Below are 19,544 nucleotides of genomic sequence, written 5' to 3'. Positions count from 1 at the left end.
AGTGTTGGGACAGGGGTCTGTTAGGGGGGCGCGGAGTGTTGGGACAGGGGTCTGTTAGGGGGGCGCGGAGTGTTGGGACAGGGGTCTGTTAGGGGGGCGTGGAGTGTTGGGACAGGGGTCTGTTAGGGGGGTGGAGGGTGTTGGGACAGGGGTCTGATAGGGGGGTGGAGGGTGTTGGGACAGGGGTCTGTTAGGAGGGTGGGGGTGTTGGACAGGGGTCTGTTAGGGGGTGGGGGGTGTTGTACAGGGGTCTGTTAGGGGGTGGGGGTGTTGGACAGGGGTCTGTTAGGAGGGTCGGGGTGTTGGACAGGGGTCTGTTAGGGGGGTGGGGGGTGTTGGACAGGGGTCTGTTAGGGGGTGGGGGGTGTTGGACAGGGGTCTGTTAGGAGGGTGGGGGGTGTTGGACAGGGGTCTGTTAGGAGGGTGGGGGTGTTGGACAGGGGTCTGTTAGGGGGGTGGGGGGTGTTGTACAGGGGTCTGTTAGGGGGTGGGGGGTGTTGGACAGGGGTCTGTTAGGAGGGTCGGGGTGTTGGACAGGGGTCTGTTAGGGGGTGGGGGTGTTGGACAGGGGTCTGTTAGGGGGTGGGGGGTGTTGGACAGGGGTCTGTTAGGAGGGTGGGGGTGTTGGACAGGGGTCTGTTAGGAGGGTGGGGGTGTTGGACAGGGGTCTGTTAGGGGGTGGGGGTGTTGTACAGGGGTCTGTTAGGGGGTGGGGGTGTTGGACAGGGGTCTGTTAGGAGGGTCGGGGGTGTTGGACAGGGGTCTGTTAGGAGGGTCGGGGTGTTGGACAGGGGTCTGTTAGGGGGTGGGGGTGTTGGACAGGGGTCTGTTAGGGGGTGGGGGTGTTGGACAGGGGTCTGTTAGGGGGTGGGGGTGTTGGACAGGGGTCTGTTAGGGGGGTGGGGGGTGTTGGACAGGGGTCTGTTAGGAGGGTAGCAGGGAAGAGGACCATGTGATGCTTAACAAAGGACTGAAATGTTTGTACTGTTTAAATAAAGCTGGTTAACACAACATCTGCAGTTATAATAACATAGAAACGTACACACAGCACAATACATAAACAATTTTAAAAAGGACGTTTGATAAATCAGTTTGTCAACAAAAAGTATAATGGAGGGAGTGCAATTTCTCTCACAAGGCACAGTCTGGCATGGATTAGCACGTCTCAGCTAGGTTCAGCTGGGTTTGGGCCAGCATGGCCCAGTATGGATCGGTTCGGACCGGTTCAGAGCGGTTCAGCTCACTTCTGCTGTCTCAGGCTCTCCAGCAGAATCCTTTTGTGAGAGGGATCTAGAACGCCCGCCTCCTCCAAGTCCTCCTCTGTGATGTCACTGAGAAGGAAGAACATGATTGGGTGAGATTCATGAAGTGACATGTGTGATGTTTTATTAGGGACATATTATGTGACTGGAAGAGGGAACGTGTACCTGAGGAACTCCAGGTCGTCCCAGCCGTGGTGTAGCAGCCCCTCCTCATAGCGCTCCAGGCCCAGACTCTGGAGCCACTCTCCCACAGACGACTCCCCCACGGAGAGAGACGAGCTACTGCTTCCCCACAGCGCCTACACACACACACACACACACACACACACACACACACACACACACACACACACACACACACACACACACACACACACACACATCAAAATAACAACCTATGCCCAACATGAGCACTTCTCTTTATGTTTTATTCATAGTCCACACACATCCATCCACACACACATCCATCCACACACACATCCATCCACACACACATCCACCCACACCTACCCACACACACACACACCTACCCACACACACACATCCATCCACACACACACATCCATCCACACACACACATCCATCCACCCACACACATCCATCCACACACACACACATCCATCCACACACACACACATCCATCCACACACACATCCATCCACACACACACACACATCCACCCACACACACATCCACACCCACACACCTACACACACATCCACCCACACACACATCCACCCACACACACACACACCCACACACACACACACACACACACACCCATACACACACATCCACACATCCACCCACACATCCACCCACACATCCACCCACACATCCACACACACATCCACACACACATCCACACACACATCCACACACACATCCACACACACACACACCTCCTCTGGTAGGTCTTCAGCGATACTCTCTGTGATGGGGGCTCGGGGAGGGAAGGTGCGACAGGCGTCCCCCAACCCCTGGCCTCTGAGGTGGGGGGGTGCAGAGGGGGCACGGGGAGGAGGGGGGTACTCGCTCTCACTCAGTGTCCTCGCCATCTGCAGCACCGAACACGATTGGTCGTCCAGCCCCCCGGCCCCTCCCGTTCCCCTCCTAAAGCCCTCCCCCAGGACAAAGGCAGGACTGGGATTGGCTGCGGGGATCTTCACCTCGGCCAGGTCGGGGTACAGGGGGCGGGGTTTAGAGAAGGAGGTGTCGGCCATCTCCAATACTCCTTTAGGGAGGGGGGGGGGAAGTCAGGAGGAGGACGGTTCAGTGTGCCTCCCACTCCTCCCCCATGGGCTGCCCCTCCCCCTGACCCCACCCCCACACTCCCATCATCCTCTTGGGACCCTTCCTCACTGATGGGCCGGACAGGGTGCCCAGCCGAGTTGTGCCTGCGGGGTTGGGATGACCCTGAGGGGGGCTTTCCTCTGCCCCCTCCAGGCGGGAGTGCCTTACCGGCCGGGGGGGAGCAGGGGGTGGGGAGGAGCTCTGAGGACAGGGAAGCAGCTGATTGGTTAGGAACGCCCTCCAGGATGTAGTAGGCGGGGTTATTGTAGCTGTTGTTTTTACAGGTGGAGGGGTCTCCCTCTGCAGAATCCTGCTTAGCCCTGGAACACACACAGAATGAGCCCTAGGTGTGTTTGTGAAGAGTGTGTGTGTGTATGTGTAAATTTGAGTGTGAGTGTGAGTGTAAATGTGAATGTGAGAGTGTGTGTGTGTTTGTTTAAATGTGAGTTTGAGATTGTGTTTATGTCGTGTGTGTGTGTGGTGTGGTGTGGTGTTGTGTGTGGTGTGGTGTGGTGTGGTGTGGTGTGGTGTGGTGTGGTGTGGTGTGTGTGCGTGTGTGTGTTTGATTAATTGTTAGTTTGAGATTGTGTTTATGTCGTGTGTGTGTGTGGTGTGGTGTGGTGTGGTGTGTGTGTGTGTGTGTGTGTTTGTTTAAATGTGAGTTTGAGATTGTGTTTATGTCGTGTGTGTGTGTGGTGTGGTGTGGTGTGGTGTGTGTGTGTGTGTGTGTGTTTGTTTAAATGTGAGTTTGAGATTGTGTTTATGTTGTGTGTGGTGTGTGGTGTGGTGTGGTGTGTGTGTGGTGTGGTGTGGTGTGTGTGTGGTGTGTGTGTGTTACCTGGCTGCAGTCCCCTCTTCCTTGGTGCTCCTCTCCACTTCCTCGCTCACCTTTCCAAGCTCCGCCCCCACATCTTTGCGTGTCAAAGACGGCCTGCAAGACACAGAGGAACACACAAAGAACATGCTAAGAACACATTAAGAACATGCTAAGAACACACTAAGAACACACTAGGAACACGCCAAGAACACGCAAAAAAAACATGCTAAGAACACTCAAAGAACATGCTAAGAACACACAAAGAACATGCTATGGAACACACTAAAAACGTTAATGGTTTCACTCCACAGTGTGGTTAGGAATGAGTTCATGGTTTCAGTCCACAGTTTGGTTAGGAATGAGTTCATGGTTTCACTCCACAGTGTGGTTAGGAATGAGTTCATGGTTTCACTCCACAGTGTGGTTAGGAATGAGTTCATGGTTTCACTCCACAGTGTGGTTAGGAATGAGTTCATGGTTTCACTCCACAGTGTGGTTAGGAATGAGTTCATGGTTTCACTCCACAGTGTGGTTAGGAATGAGTTCATGGTTTCACTCCACAGTGTGGTTAGGAATGAGTTCATGGTTTCACTCCACAGTATGGTTAGGAATGAGTTCATGGTTTCACTCCACAGTGTGGTTAGGAATGAGTTCATGGTTTCACTCCACAGTATGGTTAGGAATGAGTTCATGGTTTCACTCCACAGTGTGGTTAGGAATGAGTTCATGGTTTCACTCCACAGTGTGGTTAGGAATGAGTTCATGGTTTCACTCCACAGTGTGGTTAGGAATGAGTTCATGGTTTCACTCCACAGTGTGGTTAGGAATGAGTTCATGGTTTCACTCCACAGTGTGGTTAGGAATGAGTTCATGGTTTCACTCCACAGTGTGGTTAGGAATGAGTTCATGGTTTCACTCCACAGTATGGTTAGGAATGAGTTCATGGTTTCACTCCACAGTGTGGTTAGGAATGAGTTCATGGTTTCACTCCACAGTGTGGTTAGGAATGAGTTCATGGTTTCACTCCACAGTGTGGTTAGGAATGAGTTCATGGTTTCACTCCACAGTGTGGTTAGGAGTTAGGAATGAGTTCATGGTTTCACTCCACAGTATGGTTAGGAGTTAGGAATGAGTTCATGGTTTCACTCCACAGTATGGTTAGGAATGGGAGGAGGGAGTAGGGGGGTGGGTTACTTACTTGACATAGTCGTGTCCTGATCGGGTGGGCAGAAGGGATCTGCCTTTGGGTCCTCCCGTCTCATCTTTATCCACACTGATCCACTCTACAGGACACACATCAATCAACCAATCACACAGTGACACACTAAGACACACAGAGACACACAGACAGTGACACACACAGAGACACACACAGAGACACACACAGAGACACACACAGAGACACACACAGAGAGACAGAGACACACAGACAGTGACACACACAGAGACACACACAGAGAGACAGAGACACACAGAGACGCACACACAGAGACACACACACAGCCAGACAGAGACACACACACAGCCAGACAGAGACACACACACAGCCAGACAGAGACACACACACAGAGACACAGACAGACACACACAGAGACACACACAGAGTGTTACCATAGAGCCTCTCCCTGGTGCCCGTCCTCTCTGCTGGCACGCGGACCCTCATAGAACCTCTGATGTTGCCCGTCTCCTCCCCTCTGTGGGACAGGTAGGTATGGAACTGCTGTGCCGTACTGCCTATCATGGACTTCAGAGCCAACACACACTCTCCTGAGGGGAAGAAACACACACACACGATTAGTATAACACACCAGGGTTTCGTTAGCCGAGAATAGACGGCTTTTGGCAAAAATAAATACATGAAAAGACGATAAATAAAATTGGCCCTTTTTTTCCAAAGTATCTGTCTTCTTCAAACGGCCTTGCAGAGCTGAACAAATATTACAACAGATATTATGGCTGAACTCAAATGTGCTGGTTGATAAAATACCTGTATTTATGGGAAAGATGTTTGAAAAGGGTATTTTGTTCTTAAATGATATTGTAAATTGTAATGGTAGAGTTATGTCCTTCATGGAGTTATCAGAATTGTACGGGAAGGTCTGCTCAATCCAAGAGTACAACCAATTGATTACAGCATTGCCCCAAAAATGGAGGGGGCGGGTGCCAGCGGGAGGAGGGAGGGAACTGGTCTGTCTGCCCAATATAAAGGATCAAAACTGGAGGAGGCAGGTGGCAGCAGGAGGAGGTAGGGAACTGGTCTGTCTGCCCAATATAAAGGATCAAAACTGGAGGAGGCAGGTGGCAGCAGGAGGAGGCAGAGAACTAGTCTGTCTGCCCAATATAAAGGATCAAAACTGGAGGAGGCAGGTGGCAGCAGGAGGAGGCAGGGAACTGGTCTGTCTGCCCAATATAAAGGATCAAAACTGGAGGAGGCAGGTGGCAGCAGGAGGAGGCAGAGAACTGGTCTGTCTGCCCAATATAAAGGATCAAAACTGGAGGAGGCGGGTGGCAGCAGGAGGAGGCAGAGAACTGGTCTGTCTGCCCAATATAAAGGATCAAAACTGGAGGAGGCAGGTGGTTGCAGGAGGAGGCAGAGAACTGGTCTGTCTGCCCAATATAAAGGATCAAAACTGGAGGAGGCAGGTGGCAGCAGGAGGAGGCAGAGAACTGGTCTGTCTGCCCAATATAAAGGATCAAAACTGGAGGAGGCAGGTGGCAGCAGGAGGAGGCAGAGAACTGGTCTGTCTGCCCAATATAAAGGATCAAAACTGGAGGAGGCAGGTGGCAGCAGGAGGAGGCAGAGAACTGGTCTGTCTGCCCAATATAAAGGATCAAAACTGGAGGAGGCAGGTGGCAGCAGAGAACTGGTCTGTCTGCCCAATATAAAGGATCAAAACTGGAGGAGGCAGGTGGCAGCAGAGAACTGGTCTGTCTGCCCAATATAAAGGATCAAAACTGGAGGAGGCAGGTGGCAGAGAACTGGTCTGTCTGCCCAATATAAAGGATCAAAACTGGAGGAGGCGGGTGGCAGCAGGAGGAGGCAGAGAACTGGTCTGTCTGCCCAATATAATGATCAAAACTGGAGGAGGCAGGTGTCAGCAGGAGGAGGCAGAGAACTGGTCTGTCTGCCCAATATAAAGGATCAAAACTGGAAGAGGCAGGTGGCAGCAGGAGGAGGCAGAGAACTGGTCTGTCTGCCCAATATAAAGGATCAAAACTGGAGGAGGCGGGTGGCAGCAGGAGGAGGTAGGAAACTGGTCTGTCTGCCCAATATAAAGGATCAAAACTGGAGGAGGCAGGTGGCAGTGGGAGGAGGCAGAGAACTGGTCTGTCTGCCCAATATAATGAACTGTAACAGTGCCAGACATGCACACAAACATATACAGTTGGCATTGCTGTTCTAATTTCAGTTGTCCTTGATGTCCTTTGTTTTAAATGCATTATTATTATTATTATTATTTTTGCATTTGTTGTTTTCTGTTTTCTCGTCTTTTCCTTTTTTCTCTTCAGTTCATTCTCCTGGTTGTTGGTGCATTGGGGGGTTCTTGGGGCTGGGGAATGGAATTCATTGTTTTGGGGTTTTTTCTTCTGGGGGGGACTGTGGGAGGGGTCTCTAATGGTTGAGGGACAGCTATTGGGGATCTTGGAGGGTTCGGGTTTCACAAGATTGTGATCATGAAAAAGGAAACTATGACATATATTTTATATCACTATAATGCACCTGCACCCTCACACATAAGGATGGCTCTCTGCGGAAAGACTCGTACGTTTTAATGTGTCTTGATGCTGTATTGTTTGTCCTTCGTGTTCTAATACTTTAATGTTACTCCTTCCTTGTGGATTTTTTGTAATAAAAAAATCAAAAATCAAATTGGCACTGGCCAATTGTCAGGGAAAATCAAAAGATCACATTGCAATATATATATTTTTTGCCAACTCATTGATTAAATAGGGCTACCGAGTGGCGCAGCAGTCTAAGGCACTCCATCTCAGTGCTAGAGGCGTCACTACAGATCCTGGTTCGATTCCAGGCTATAACAAGGCAGGCAACAAAATAGTGATCAAGGTAAGATTTGACATCTGTAGCCTACTGCTACTATGATGTGAATAAACAATTAACGAGCTAAGTGAGCTGATCTGTTGCATCAACCTCAACGCTTAAAAACTAAAACAGGAGGTAGCCTAGGTCTACAGGTTGTATGAATTTGGGATCTATCCTCCCACAACTGTCCCAGAGTCTGTTTGCAATAGGCTATTGCTTTCTCCAACAGAACAACAAGTTAACAAATAGAATCGGTAAACTTTTATACTATGGGGGATAGTAGATTGACATAGTCAAGTGATTTTGCTGTTGGTTAATCGTCTTGTTGGCTGAGGAAAAGTAAATGTGGAGAGTTTTTCTAGCATCTTTAAAGTGCGTAATTGAATATGGTAAGAAGGACGCACAGCGTTGCATCCTCCACTTGCATGTTCTGTTAATATGAATTAGCATAATATGCAGTAAATGTGATTTCTGTCATTCTGAGCACTGTGGGTGGACGCCCTAATCAGGTCACACACCCAATGCATATGGGTCCTGTACATTACAATGCTGCAGGTCAAATGTATGCCATCACATTACTTAACGGAAAACCTGTAACACACACACACACTTGGAGACAGAACACACACACACACACACGGAGACAGAACACACACACACACACACACACGGAGACAGAACACACACACACACACACGGAGACAGAACACACACACACACGGAGACAGAACACACACACACAGAGACAGAACACAAACACACACACATTTAGAGACAGAACACACACACACACACACTCGGAGACAGAACACACACACACACACACACACTCGGAGACAGAACACACACACACTCGGAGACAGAACACACACACACTCGGAGACAGAACACACACACACGGAGACAGAACACAAACACACACACATTTAGAGACAGAACACAAACACACACACACTCGGAGACAGAACACACACACACACACACTCGGAGACAGAACACACACACACACACACACTCGGAGACAGAACACACACACACACACACACTCGGAGACAGAACACACACACACACTCGGAGACAGAACACACACACACACACACACACTCGGAGACAGAACACACACACACTCGGAGACAGAACACACACACACTCGGAGACAGAACACACACACACGGAGACAGAACACACACACACGGAGACAGAACACACACACACACTTGGAGACAGAACACACACACACTTGGAGACAGAACACACACACACTTGGAGACAGAACACACACACACTTGGAGACAGAACACACACACACTTGGAAACAGAACACACACACACTTGGAGACAGAACACACACACACTTGGAGACAGAACACACACACACTTGGAAACAGAACACACACACACTTGAAAACAGAACACACACACACTTGGAGACAGAACACACACACACTTGGAGACAGAACACACACTTGGAGACAGAACACACACACACTTGGAGACAGAGCACACACACACTTGGAGACAGAACACACACACACACACTTGGAGACAGAACACACACTTGGAGACAGAACACACACTTGGAGACAGAACACACACACACACTTGGAGACAGAACACACACACACACACACACACACACACTTGGAGACAGAACACACACACACTTGGAGACAGAACACACACACACTTGGAGACAGAACACACACACACTTGGAGACAGAACACACACACACACACACACACTTGGAGACAGAACACACACACACTTGGAAACAGAACACACACACACACACTTGGAGACAGAACACACACACACACTTGGAGACAGAACACACACACACTTGGAGACAGAACACACACACACACACTTGGAGACAGAACACACACTTGGAGACAGAACACACACACACTTGGAGACAGAACACACACACACACACACACACACACTTGGAGACAGAACACACACACACTTGGAAACAGAACACACACACACTTAGAGACAGAACACACACACACTTGGAGACAGAACACACACACACTTGGAGACAGAACACACACACACACACACACTTGGAGACAGAACACACACACACACACACACACACACACACACTTGGAGACAGAACACACACACACACACACTTGGAAACAGAACACACACACACACACACACTTGGAGACAGAACACACACACACTTGGAGACAGAACACACACACACACACACACACACACACTTGGAGACAGAACACACACACACTTGGAGACAGAACACACACACACACTTGGAGACAGAACACACACACACACTTGGAGACAGAACACACACACACTTGGAGACAGAACACACACACACTTGGAGACAGAACACACACACACTTGGAGACAGAACACACACACACTTGGAGACAGAACACACACACACTTGGAGACAGAACACACACACACTTGGAGACAGAACACACACACACTTGGAGACAGAACACACACACACTTGGAGACAGAACACACACACACACACTTGGGAGACAGAACACACACACACACACTTGGAGACAGAACACACACTTGGAGACAGAACACACACTTGGAGACAGAACACACACACACTTGGAGACAGAACACACACACACACACACACTTGGAGACAGAACACACACACACTTGGAGACAGAACACACACACACACTTGGAGACAGAACACACACACACTTGGAAACAGAACACACACACACACACTTGGAAACAGAACACACACTTGGAGACAGAACACACACTTGGAGACAGAACACACACACACTTGGAGACAGAACACACACACACACACACACTTGGAGACAGAACACACACACACTTGGAGACAGAACACACACACACACACACACACACTTGGAGACAGAACACACACACACTTGGAAACAGAACACACACACACACACTTGGAAACAGAACACACACACACACACTTGGAGAAAGAACACACACACACTTGGAGACAGAACACACACACACACACACACACACACTTGGAGACAGAACACACACACACTTGGAGACAGAACACACACACACTTGGAGACAGAACACACACACACTTGGAGACAGAACACACACACACTTGGAGACAGAACACACACACACTTGGAGACAGAACACACACACACTTGGAGACAGAACACACACACACTTGGAGACAGAACACACACACACTTGGAGACAGAACACACACACACTTGGAGACAGAACACACACACACTTGGAGACAGCACACACACACACTTGGAGACAGCACACACACACACTTGGAGACAGAACACACACACACTTGGAGACAGAACACACACACACTTGGAGACAGCACACACACACACTTGGAGACAGAACACACACACACACACACACACACACTTGGAGACAGAACACACACACACACACTTGGAGACAGAACACACACACACACACACACACACACACTTGGAGACAGAACACACACACACACACACACACTTGGAGACAGAACACACACACACACTTGGAGACAGAACACACACACACACACACACTTGGAGACAGAACACACACACACTTGGAGACAGAACACACACTTGGAGACAGAACACACACTTGGAGACAGAACACACACACACACACACACACACACACACACTTGGAGACAGAACACACACTTGGAGACAGAACACACACACACTTGGAGACAGAACACACACACACACACACACACACTTGGAGACAGAACACACACACACTTGGAGACAGAACACACACACACACACTTGGAGACAGAGCACACACACACTTGGAGACAGAACACACACACACTTGGAGACAGAACACACACACACACACACACACACACACACACACTTGGAGACAGAACACACACACACTTGGAGACAGAACACACACACACACACACACACTTGGAGACAGAACACACACACACACACACACACTTGGAGACAGAACACACACACACTTGGAAACAGAACAAACACACACTTGGAGACAGAACACACACACACTTGGAGACAGAACACACACACACTTGGAGACAGCACACACACACACTTGGAGACAGCACACACACACACTTGGAGACAGAACACACACACACTTGGAGACAGAACACACACACACTTGGAGACAGAACACACACACACTTGGAGACAGAACACACACACACTTGGAGACAGCACACACACACACTTGGAGACAGAACACACACACACACACACACACACACACACACTTGGAGACTGAACACACACACACACACTTGGAGACAGAACACACACACACACACACACACACACACTTGGAGACAGAACACACACACACACACACACACACACTTGGAGACAGAACACACACACACACTTGGAGACAGAACACACACACACACACACACACTTGGAGACAGAACACACACACACTTGGAGACAGAACACACACTTGGAGACAGAACACACACTTGGAGACAGAACACACACACACACACACACACACACACACACACTTGGAGACAGAACACACACTTGGAGACAGAACACACACACACTTGGAGACAGAACACACACACACACACACACACACTTGGAGACAGAACACACACACACTTGGAGACAGAGCACACACACACTTGGAGACAGAGCACACACACACTTGGAGACAGAACACACACACACTTGGAGACAGAACACACACACACACACACACACACACACACACACTTGGAGACAGAACACACACACACTTGGAGACAGAGCACACACACACTTGGAGACAGAACACACACACACACACACACACACTTGGAGACAGAACACACACACACTTGGAAACAGAACAAACACACACACACTTGGAGACAGAACACACACACACTTGGAGACAGAACACACACACACACACACACACACACACACACTTGGAGACAGAACACACACACACACACACACTTGGAGACAGAACACACACTTGGAGACAGAACACACACACACATGGAGACAGAACACACACACACACACACACACTTGGAGACAGAACACACACACACTTGGAAACAGAACACACACACACACACACTTGGAAACAGAACACACACACACACACTTGGAGACAGAACACACACACACTTGGAGACAGAACACACACACACACACACACACACACTTGGAGACAGAACACACACACACTTGGAGACAGAACACACACACACTTGGAGACAGAACACACACACACTTGGAGACAGAACACACACACACACACACACTTGGAGACAGAACACACACACACACACTTGGAGACAGAACACACACACACACACTTGGAGACAGAACACACACACACTTGGAGACAGAACACACACACACTTGGAGACAGAACACACACACACTTGGAGACAGAACACACACACACACACTTGGAGACAGAACACACACACACACACTTGGAGACAGAACACACACACACACACTTGGAGACAGAACACACACACACACACACACACTTGGAGACAGAACACACACACACACACACACACACTTGGAGACAGAACACACACACACACACACACACTTGGAGACAGAACACACACACACACACTTGGAGACAGAACACACACACACACACACACACTTGGAGACAGAACACACACACACACACACACACACACACACTTGGAGACAGAACACACACACACACACTTGGAGACAGAACACACACACACACACACACACACTTGGAGACAGAACACACACACACACACTTGGAGACAGAACACACACACACACACACACTTGGAGACAGAACACACACTTGGAGACAGAACACACACTTGGAGACAGAACACACACACACTTGGAGACAGAACACACACACACTTGGAGACAGAACACACACACACTTGGAGACAGAACACACACACACTTGGAGACAGAACACACACACACTTGGAGACAGAACACAAACAGACAAGCAGCCAGTGGTACCATAAGACTCGTATCCATCCAGTGATTTGACGGTGAGCAGCAGGTGTTGGTCCTGGAGATATTCTATCTCAGAGAGGAGGGGCTTCAGCGTGGTCAGCTGCTTATTGGTCCAGCCCACACGCAGGAAGTTGACGTTGTCACTACTTTGACTGTCATTCTCATAACTCTTCTTAAACTCTACAGAGAGAGGGAGATGGACAGAGCGAGAGAAAGAGAGTGGAAATAAACATGTAATTAAGTCTCTAGAGTAGAACTTTGTGTGTGTGTGTAGTAGAGGTCGACCGATTAAATCGGAATGGCCGATTAATTAGGGCCGATTTCAAGTTTTCATAACAATCGGTAATCTGCATTTTTGGACACCAATCATGGCCGATTACATTGCACTCCACGAGGAGATTGCGTGGCAGGCTGACTACCTGTTATACGAGTGCAGCAAGGAGCCAAGGTAAGATTCTAGCTAGCATTAAACTTATCTCATAAAAAACAATCAATCTTAACATAATCACTAGTTAACTACTCATGGTTGATATTACTAGTTTATCTAGCTTGTCCTGCGTTGCATATAATCGAAGCGGTGCCTGTTAATTTATCATCGAATCACAGCCTACTTCGCCAAACGGGTGATGATTTAATCAAAGCGCATTTGCGAAAAAAGCACTGTCATTGCACTAATGTACCTAACCATAAACATCAATGCCTTTCTTAAAATCAATACACAAGTATATATTTTTAAACCTGCATATTTAGTTAATATTGCCTGCTAACATGAATTTCTTTTAACTAGGGAAGTTGTCACGTCTCTTGCTTTCAGTGCAACAGAGTCAGGGTATATGCAGCAGTTTGGGCCGCCTGGCTCGTTGCCAACTGTGTGAAGACTGTTTCTTCCTAACAAAGACAGCCAACTTCACCAAACGTGTGATGATTTAATCAAAGGGCATTTGTGAAAAAAAGCACAATTGTTGCACGAATGTAGCTAACCATAAACATCAACGCCTTTCTTAAAATCAATACACAGAAGTATATATTTTTAAACCTGCATATTTAGTTAAAAGAAATTCATGTTAGTAGGCAACATTAAACTAGGGAAATTGTGTCACTTCTCTTGCGTTCATTGCAGGCAGAGTCAGGGTATATGCAACAGTTTGGGCTGCCTGGCTCATTGCGAACTAATTTGCCAGAATTGTACGTAATTATGACATAACATTGAAGGTTGTGCAATGTAACAGGAATATTTAGACTTAGGGATGCCACCCGTTAGATAAAATAAGGAACGGTTCCATATTTCACTGAAAGAATAAACGTTTTGTTTTCGAAATGATAGTTTCCGGATTTGACCATATTAATGACCTAAGGCTCGTATTTCCGTGTGTTATTATATTATAATTAAGACTATGACTTGATATTTGATAGAGCAGTCTGACTGAGCGGTGGTAGGCACCAGCAGGCTCGTAAGCATTCATTCAAACAGCACTTTCCTGCGTTTGCCAGCAGCTCTTCGCAATGCTTGAAGCACAACGCTGTTTATGAGTTCAAGCCTATCAACTCCCAAGATTAGTACCTATAAGAACATCCAATAGTCAAAGGGATATGAAATACAAAAGGTATAGAGAAATAGTCCTATAATTCCTACAATGACTACAACCTAAAACTTCTTACCTGGGAATATTGAAACCCATGTTAAAAGGAACCACCAGCTTTCATATGTTCTCATGTTCTGAGCAAGGAACTGAAACTTTAGCTTTCTTACATGGCACATATTGCACTGTTACTTTCTTCTCTTGTCATTATTACAAATATATATATAAAAATCGTCTGATTAATATGTATCAGCTTTTTTTGGTCCTCCAATAATCGGTATCGTTATCGGCGTTGAAAAATCATAATCGGTTGACCTCTAGTGTGTAGGTGTGTGCGTAGGTGTGTGTGTGGGTGTGTCTGTGTGTAGGTGTGTGTGTGTGTGTGTGTGTCTCACCCTCCAGGCAGGTAGAGTAGAACTCGATGAAGAACTTGGTTCTACTGGCCGTCTTCACAATGGCCTCAATATTCTCAAACTCTATATAGGCCTGTTCAGAGGACTTAGGCAGACCTGGAGAGAGAGACATGGAGAGGGGGTCGGGCAGAGGTGCAACGTTAAAAACCCTTGGCTTATAGTGAGCTGATGAAAAAAATAACTATGTGGTTGTCATAGCGAGTGGCCGTACCTTTCTTGGAGACAAACTGCGAGGTGACCCCCACCTCAAACGTACCGAAAACTGGGGAGTGGTCACTGGTCACCATGTCATCTGTGCAGCCTGAGAGGGAAACATGATTTCATCACATGATGTGCTAAACGCCGGCACTAGGAGTATAAGGCAACTGAAACAGAATGTCAGGAGTTGGAGCTCAGGGTTTTCCAAACTCAGTCCTCGGGCCCTCAAGAGGTACACGTTTTATTTTTTACCCTAAGATTACACAGCTGATTCAAATGATCAAAGCTTGATGATTGGTTGATTATTTGAATCAGCTGTGTAGTGTGTAGGTGTGTGCCGATACCGATTATTGGAGGACCAAAAAAAGCCGATACAGATTAATCAGCCGATTCTTATATATATATATTTGTAATAATGTGTAATGTGTACCTCTTGAGGTCCACAGGACTGAGTTTAGAAAACCTTGTCTATACAGTAAATAGATGTACAGTTGTTGAAGATGCAGGGTCTCACCATAGGAGTTACAGACAATGTGAGTCTCAGGGTAAGACTTCCATAGGATCCTGTCACACCAAGACGGGACGTTAGTCCTCATCTGAGAGGGAGCGAGAAAAAGAGAGGGGGAGTGGGAGGGAGAAAGAGAGAGAGAGAGAGAGAGTGGGAGGGAGGAAGAGAGAGACAGGGAGGAAGAGAGAGACCGAGAGAGAGGGAGTGGGAGGGAGGAAGAGAGAGACAGGGAGGGAGAGAGGCAGAGAGAGAGGGAGAGAGAGGGGGGAGGGTGAGAGAGGGAGAGCAAGAGAGAGTGGGAGGGAGAGAGAGGGAGGGTTGAGAGTGAGAGGAAGAGCGAGAGACAGAGAGGGAGAGTGGGAGAGAGAGAGAGAGAGAGACAGATAGAGAGTGGGAGGGAGGAAGAGAGAGAGAAATAAAGAGAGGGGCGAGAGAGAGGGAAGGGTGAGAGAGTGAGAGGGAGAGCGAGAGAGGGAGGGAGGAGGGAGAAAGAGAGAGACAGAGAGAGTGGGAGAGAGGAAGAAAGAGAGACAGAGAGGGAGAGAGGGAGGGAGGGAGGAAGAGAGACAGGGAGAGAGAGACAGAGAGAGGGGGGAGAGGAAGAGAGAGACAGAGAGACAGAGACAGAGAGAGAGGGAGAGAGACAGAAAGAGAGAGAGGGAGGAAGACGATGAGGGGATATGTGAGGGAACAGAGATCTCTCCATCTGAGCCGGAATGTATTTGTGTGTGTTTTCCTACCTTATCAGGACCCACAATGTCCCGATAAGTCCCCACAATGTCCCGATAAGTCCCCACAATGTCCCGATAAGTCCCCACAATGTCCCGATAAGTCCCCACAATGTCCCGATAAGTCCCCACAATGTCCCGATAAGTCCCCACAATGTCCCGATAAGTCCCCACAATGTTCTGATAAGTCCCCACAATGTCCTGATAAGTCCCCACAATGTCCTGATAAGTCCCCACAATGTTCTGATAAGTCCCCACAATGTCCCGATAAGTCCCCACAATGTCCCGATAAGTCCCCACAATGTCCCGATAAGTCCCCACAATGTCCCGATAAGTCCCCACAATGTCCCGATAAGTCCCCACAATGTCCTAAGTCCCCACAATGTTCTGATAAGTCCCCACAATGTCCTGATAAGTCCCCACAATGTTCTGATAAGGTAGGAAAACAAGACAATTTTTGAAAAGTCAGGACTTTTTTTATGTCCTGAATTTGTTAAAATGCTATTTTAGGCTTAAAGGGGCAATTCGCAGTTGCTACATCCATTTTTGTACTTTTTGTTAAATGTATCCATTGATTCTTGAAGAATAAAATAAATGCCTCATGAGCTTATTTTAACTGTCGTACCCCATCAGAACCCAAAATAGAAATTTGTTTTTCTCCAACGTTTGTAAACAATGCAAATGCAAACAAACACTGTATAGCCTCATAACACGGTTACAACTGTAATGTTGGTCTCATGGATGGTCAGTCCTTACATCCGTAGCTCTGTCTATTAATCTGAGAGTGGTTCCATTTCTCCAGGCCCATCCCTCAGCCTTTTACCAAAACAGAGGAGTACGCTTTATGGTTTCTACTGCTGACTGCCACTTCGTGGAGTTAGGATTAGGTCTCGGGATAGGGAAAACACGGTTTGGTATGGGAATACATGTTTAGCATCAAAAAGGGAGTATGTGTGAACATACCCCTGTGGCCTTCTGTTTCTGCCACACGTATGTATCCCTAGACCCACGTTCATACCGGTAGGTGGGTGGGTAGGATATCTCCTCCTCCGCTGTACCAGAGGATACACAAACACACATTACAACAAAGTATTTCACAGAATACAGCAGAGCGAATGAGGGGAAGGAGTGTGTGTGTGTGTGTGTGACTGACCAAAGCGCAGGAACACCTTGTTCTTCTCTCTCTCCAGGTTCAGCTGGTCCACCTTCAGCAGAGGATCAAACTCTTTCCGGTTGATGTAGTTCAGGATCTCCTGAGAGGAAGAGAGAGACAGAGAGACAGAGAGAGAGAGAGACAGAGAGAGAGAGAGAGTGTGTTTGCATCCATGCGTGTGTGTTTGTGCATGGGTCTATGTGTGTGTGTGTGTGTGTGTGTGTGCATGTGTTATGGTACCTGTATGTCCATGTCCAGCCTGTAGTTGAGGTCTCCCAGCCAGAAGAGGTGTGTGAAGCGTAGAGAGATGTCAAAGGAGCTCAGCTGTTTATCTCCTAGAGAGAGCAGCCGTAGGATATCCAGGTAGTTCTGGTTCCTCCTGCAGGGGTCAGGGGTCAAGGGTCAGGGAATGGTTGAAGAGGAAGAGTTGTGAGCATAGGGGCAGTTTTGTCCTGTCAAACTTCACATAATGATCCATTACCCAATGATATCACTGTGTGTCTGCGTACCTGGCGATCTTTTCGTTGCCTGATGTCAGGTGACAGTTCACAAAGCCGAAGGAAGTTCCATTAAACATGAAAGACACGCCCACTGCCCCTTTGTTACCTAGCAACAAGAAAGGACAAACATACAGCATGAATATAGTGAATTGTTTGTAACTGTGTGTGTGTGTGTGTGTGTGTGTGTGAGAGAGTGGTCTTACCCAGCGTATTAGCAATGCCTGTTTTAACACTGGACACTCCCACATGACTGATGCGGTTTTCATGTTCTGGTTTCACCAGTACCGCTATCTTAATGTTCCACAGAGTCTGGACCGCGATCTAGAACCCAGGAGAGCAGAACAGAGTAACATGGAAGTTAACCTCAGGTGTAAGCCCAACCATTCTGCCTTGCTGCTTCTCAGATCAGGCTAATTTAGACTAACGGGACAATCCCTAACAACACCTTATTCCCCAATGAGACAATCCCTAACAACACCTTATTCCCCAATGGGACAATCCCTAACAACACCTTATTCCCCAATGGGACAATCCCTAACAACACCTTATTCCCCAATGGGACAATCCCTAACAACACCTTATTCCCCAATGGGACAATCCCTAACAACACCTTATTCCCCAATGAGACAATCCCTAACAACACCTTATTCCCCAATGGGACAATCCCTAACAACACCTTATTCCCCAATGGGACAATCCCTAACAACACCTTATTCCCCCATGAGACAATCCCTAACAACACCTTATTCCCCAATGGGACAATCCCTAACAACACCTTATTCCCCAATGGGACAATCCCTAACAACACCTTATTCCCCAATGGGACAATCCCTAACAACACCTTATTCCCCAATGGGACAATCCCTAACAACACCTTATTCCCCAATGAGACAATCCCTAACAACACCTTATTCCCCAATGGGACAATCCCTAACAACACCTTATTCCCCAATGGGACAATCCCTAACAACACCTTATTCCCCAATGGGACAATCCCTAACAACACCTTATTCCCCAATGGGACAATCCCTAACAACACCTTAT

At 47.9% G+C, this 19,544-nt stretch overlaps 1 protein-coding gene across 1 annotated transcript in view; it reads right to left on the bottom strand.

The window, feature by feature from the left end:
* Positions 1 to 850: 850 nt before the first annotated feature.
* LOC135553151 (phosphatidylinositol 3,4,5-trisphosphate 5-phosphatase 2A-like) overlaps positions 851 to 19,544 on the bottom strand; it is a 67,673-nt gene continuing 48,979 nt past the window's right edge. Inside the window, 16 exon segments of the mRNA XM_064985298.1 lie at positions 851 to 1,331; positions 1,428 to 1,561; positions 2,165 to 2,505; positions 2,508 to 2,875; positions 3,394 to 3,486; positions 4,571 to 4,655; positions 4,984 to 5,139; positions 13,424 to 13,600; positions 15,396 to 15,509; positions 15,625 to 15,714; positions 16,126 to 16,207; positions 17,811 to 17,899; positions 18,001 to 18,100; positions 18,241 to 18,379; positions 18,510 to 18,606; positions 18,704 to 18,821. Coding sequence (XP_064841370.1) covers positions 1,241 to 1,331; positions 1,428 to 1,561; positions 2,165 to 2,505; positions 2,508 to 2,875; positions 3,394 to 3,486; positions 4,571 to 4,655; positions 4,984 to 5,139; positions 13,424 to 13,600; positions 15,396 to 15,509; positions 15,625 to 15,714; positions 16,126 to 16,207; positions 17,811 to 17,899; positions 18,001 to 18,100; positions 18,241 to 18,379; positions 18,510 to 18,606; positions 18,704 to 18,821 — 2,274 coding nt within the window. The 3' untranslated portion in view covers positions 851 to 1,240.

Source organism: Oncorhynchus masou, chromosome 13 (genome assembly GCF_036934945.1).
Source record: "Oncorhynchus masou masou isolate Uvic2021 chromosome 13, UVic_Omas_1.1, whole genome shotgun sequence".
NCBI lineage: Eukaryota > Metazoa > Chordata > Actinopteri > Salmoniformes > Salmonidae > Oncorhynchus > Oncorhynchus masou.
Note: the sequence above shows the minus strand (reverse complement) of the source record. Positions and strands in the feature narration are given on the sequence as shown.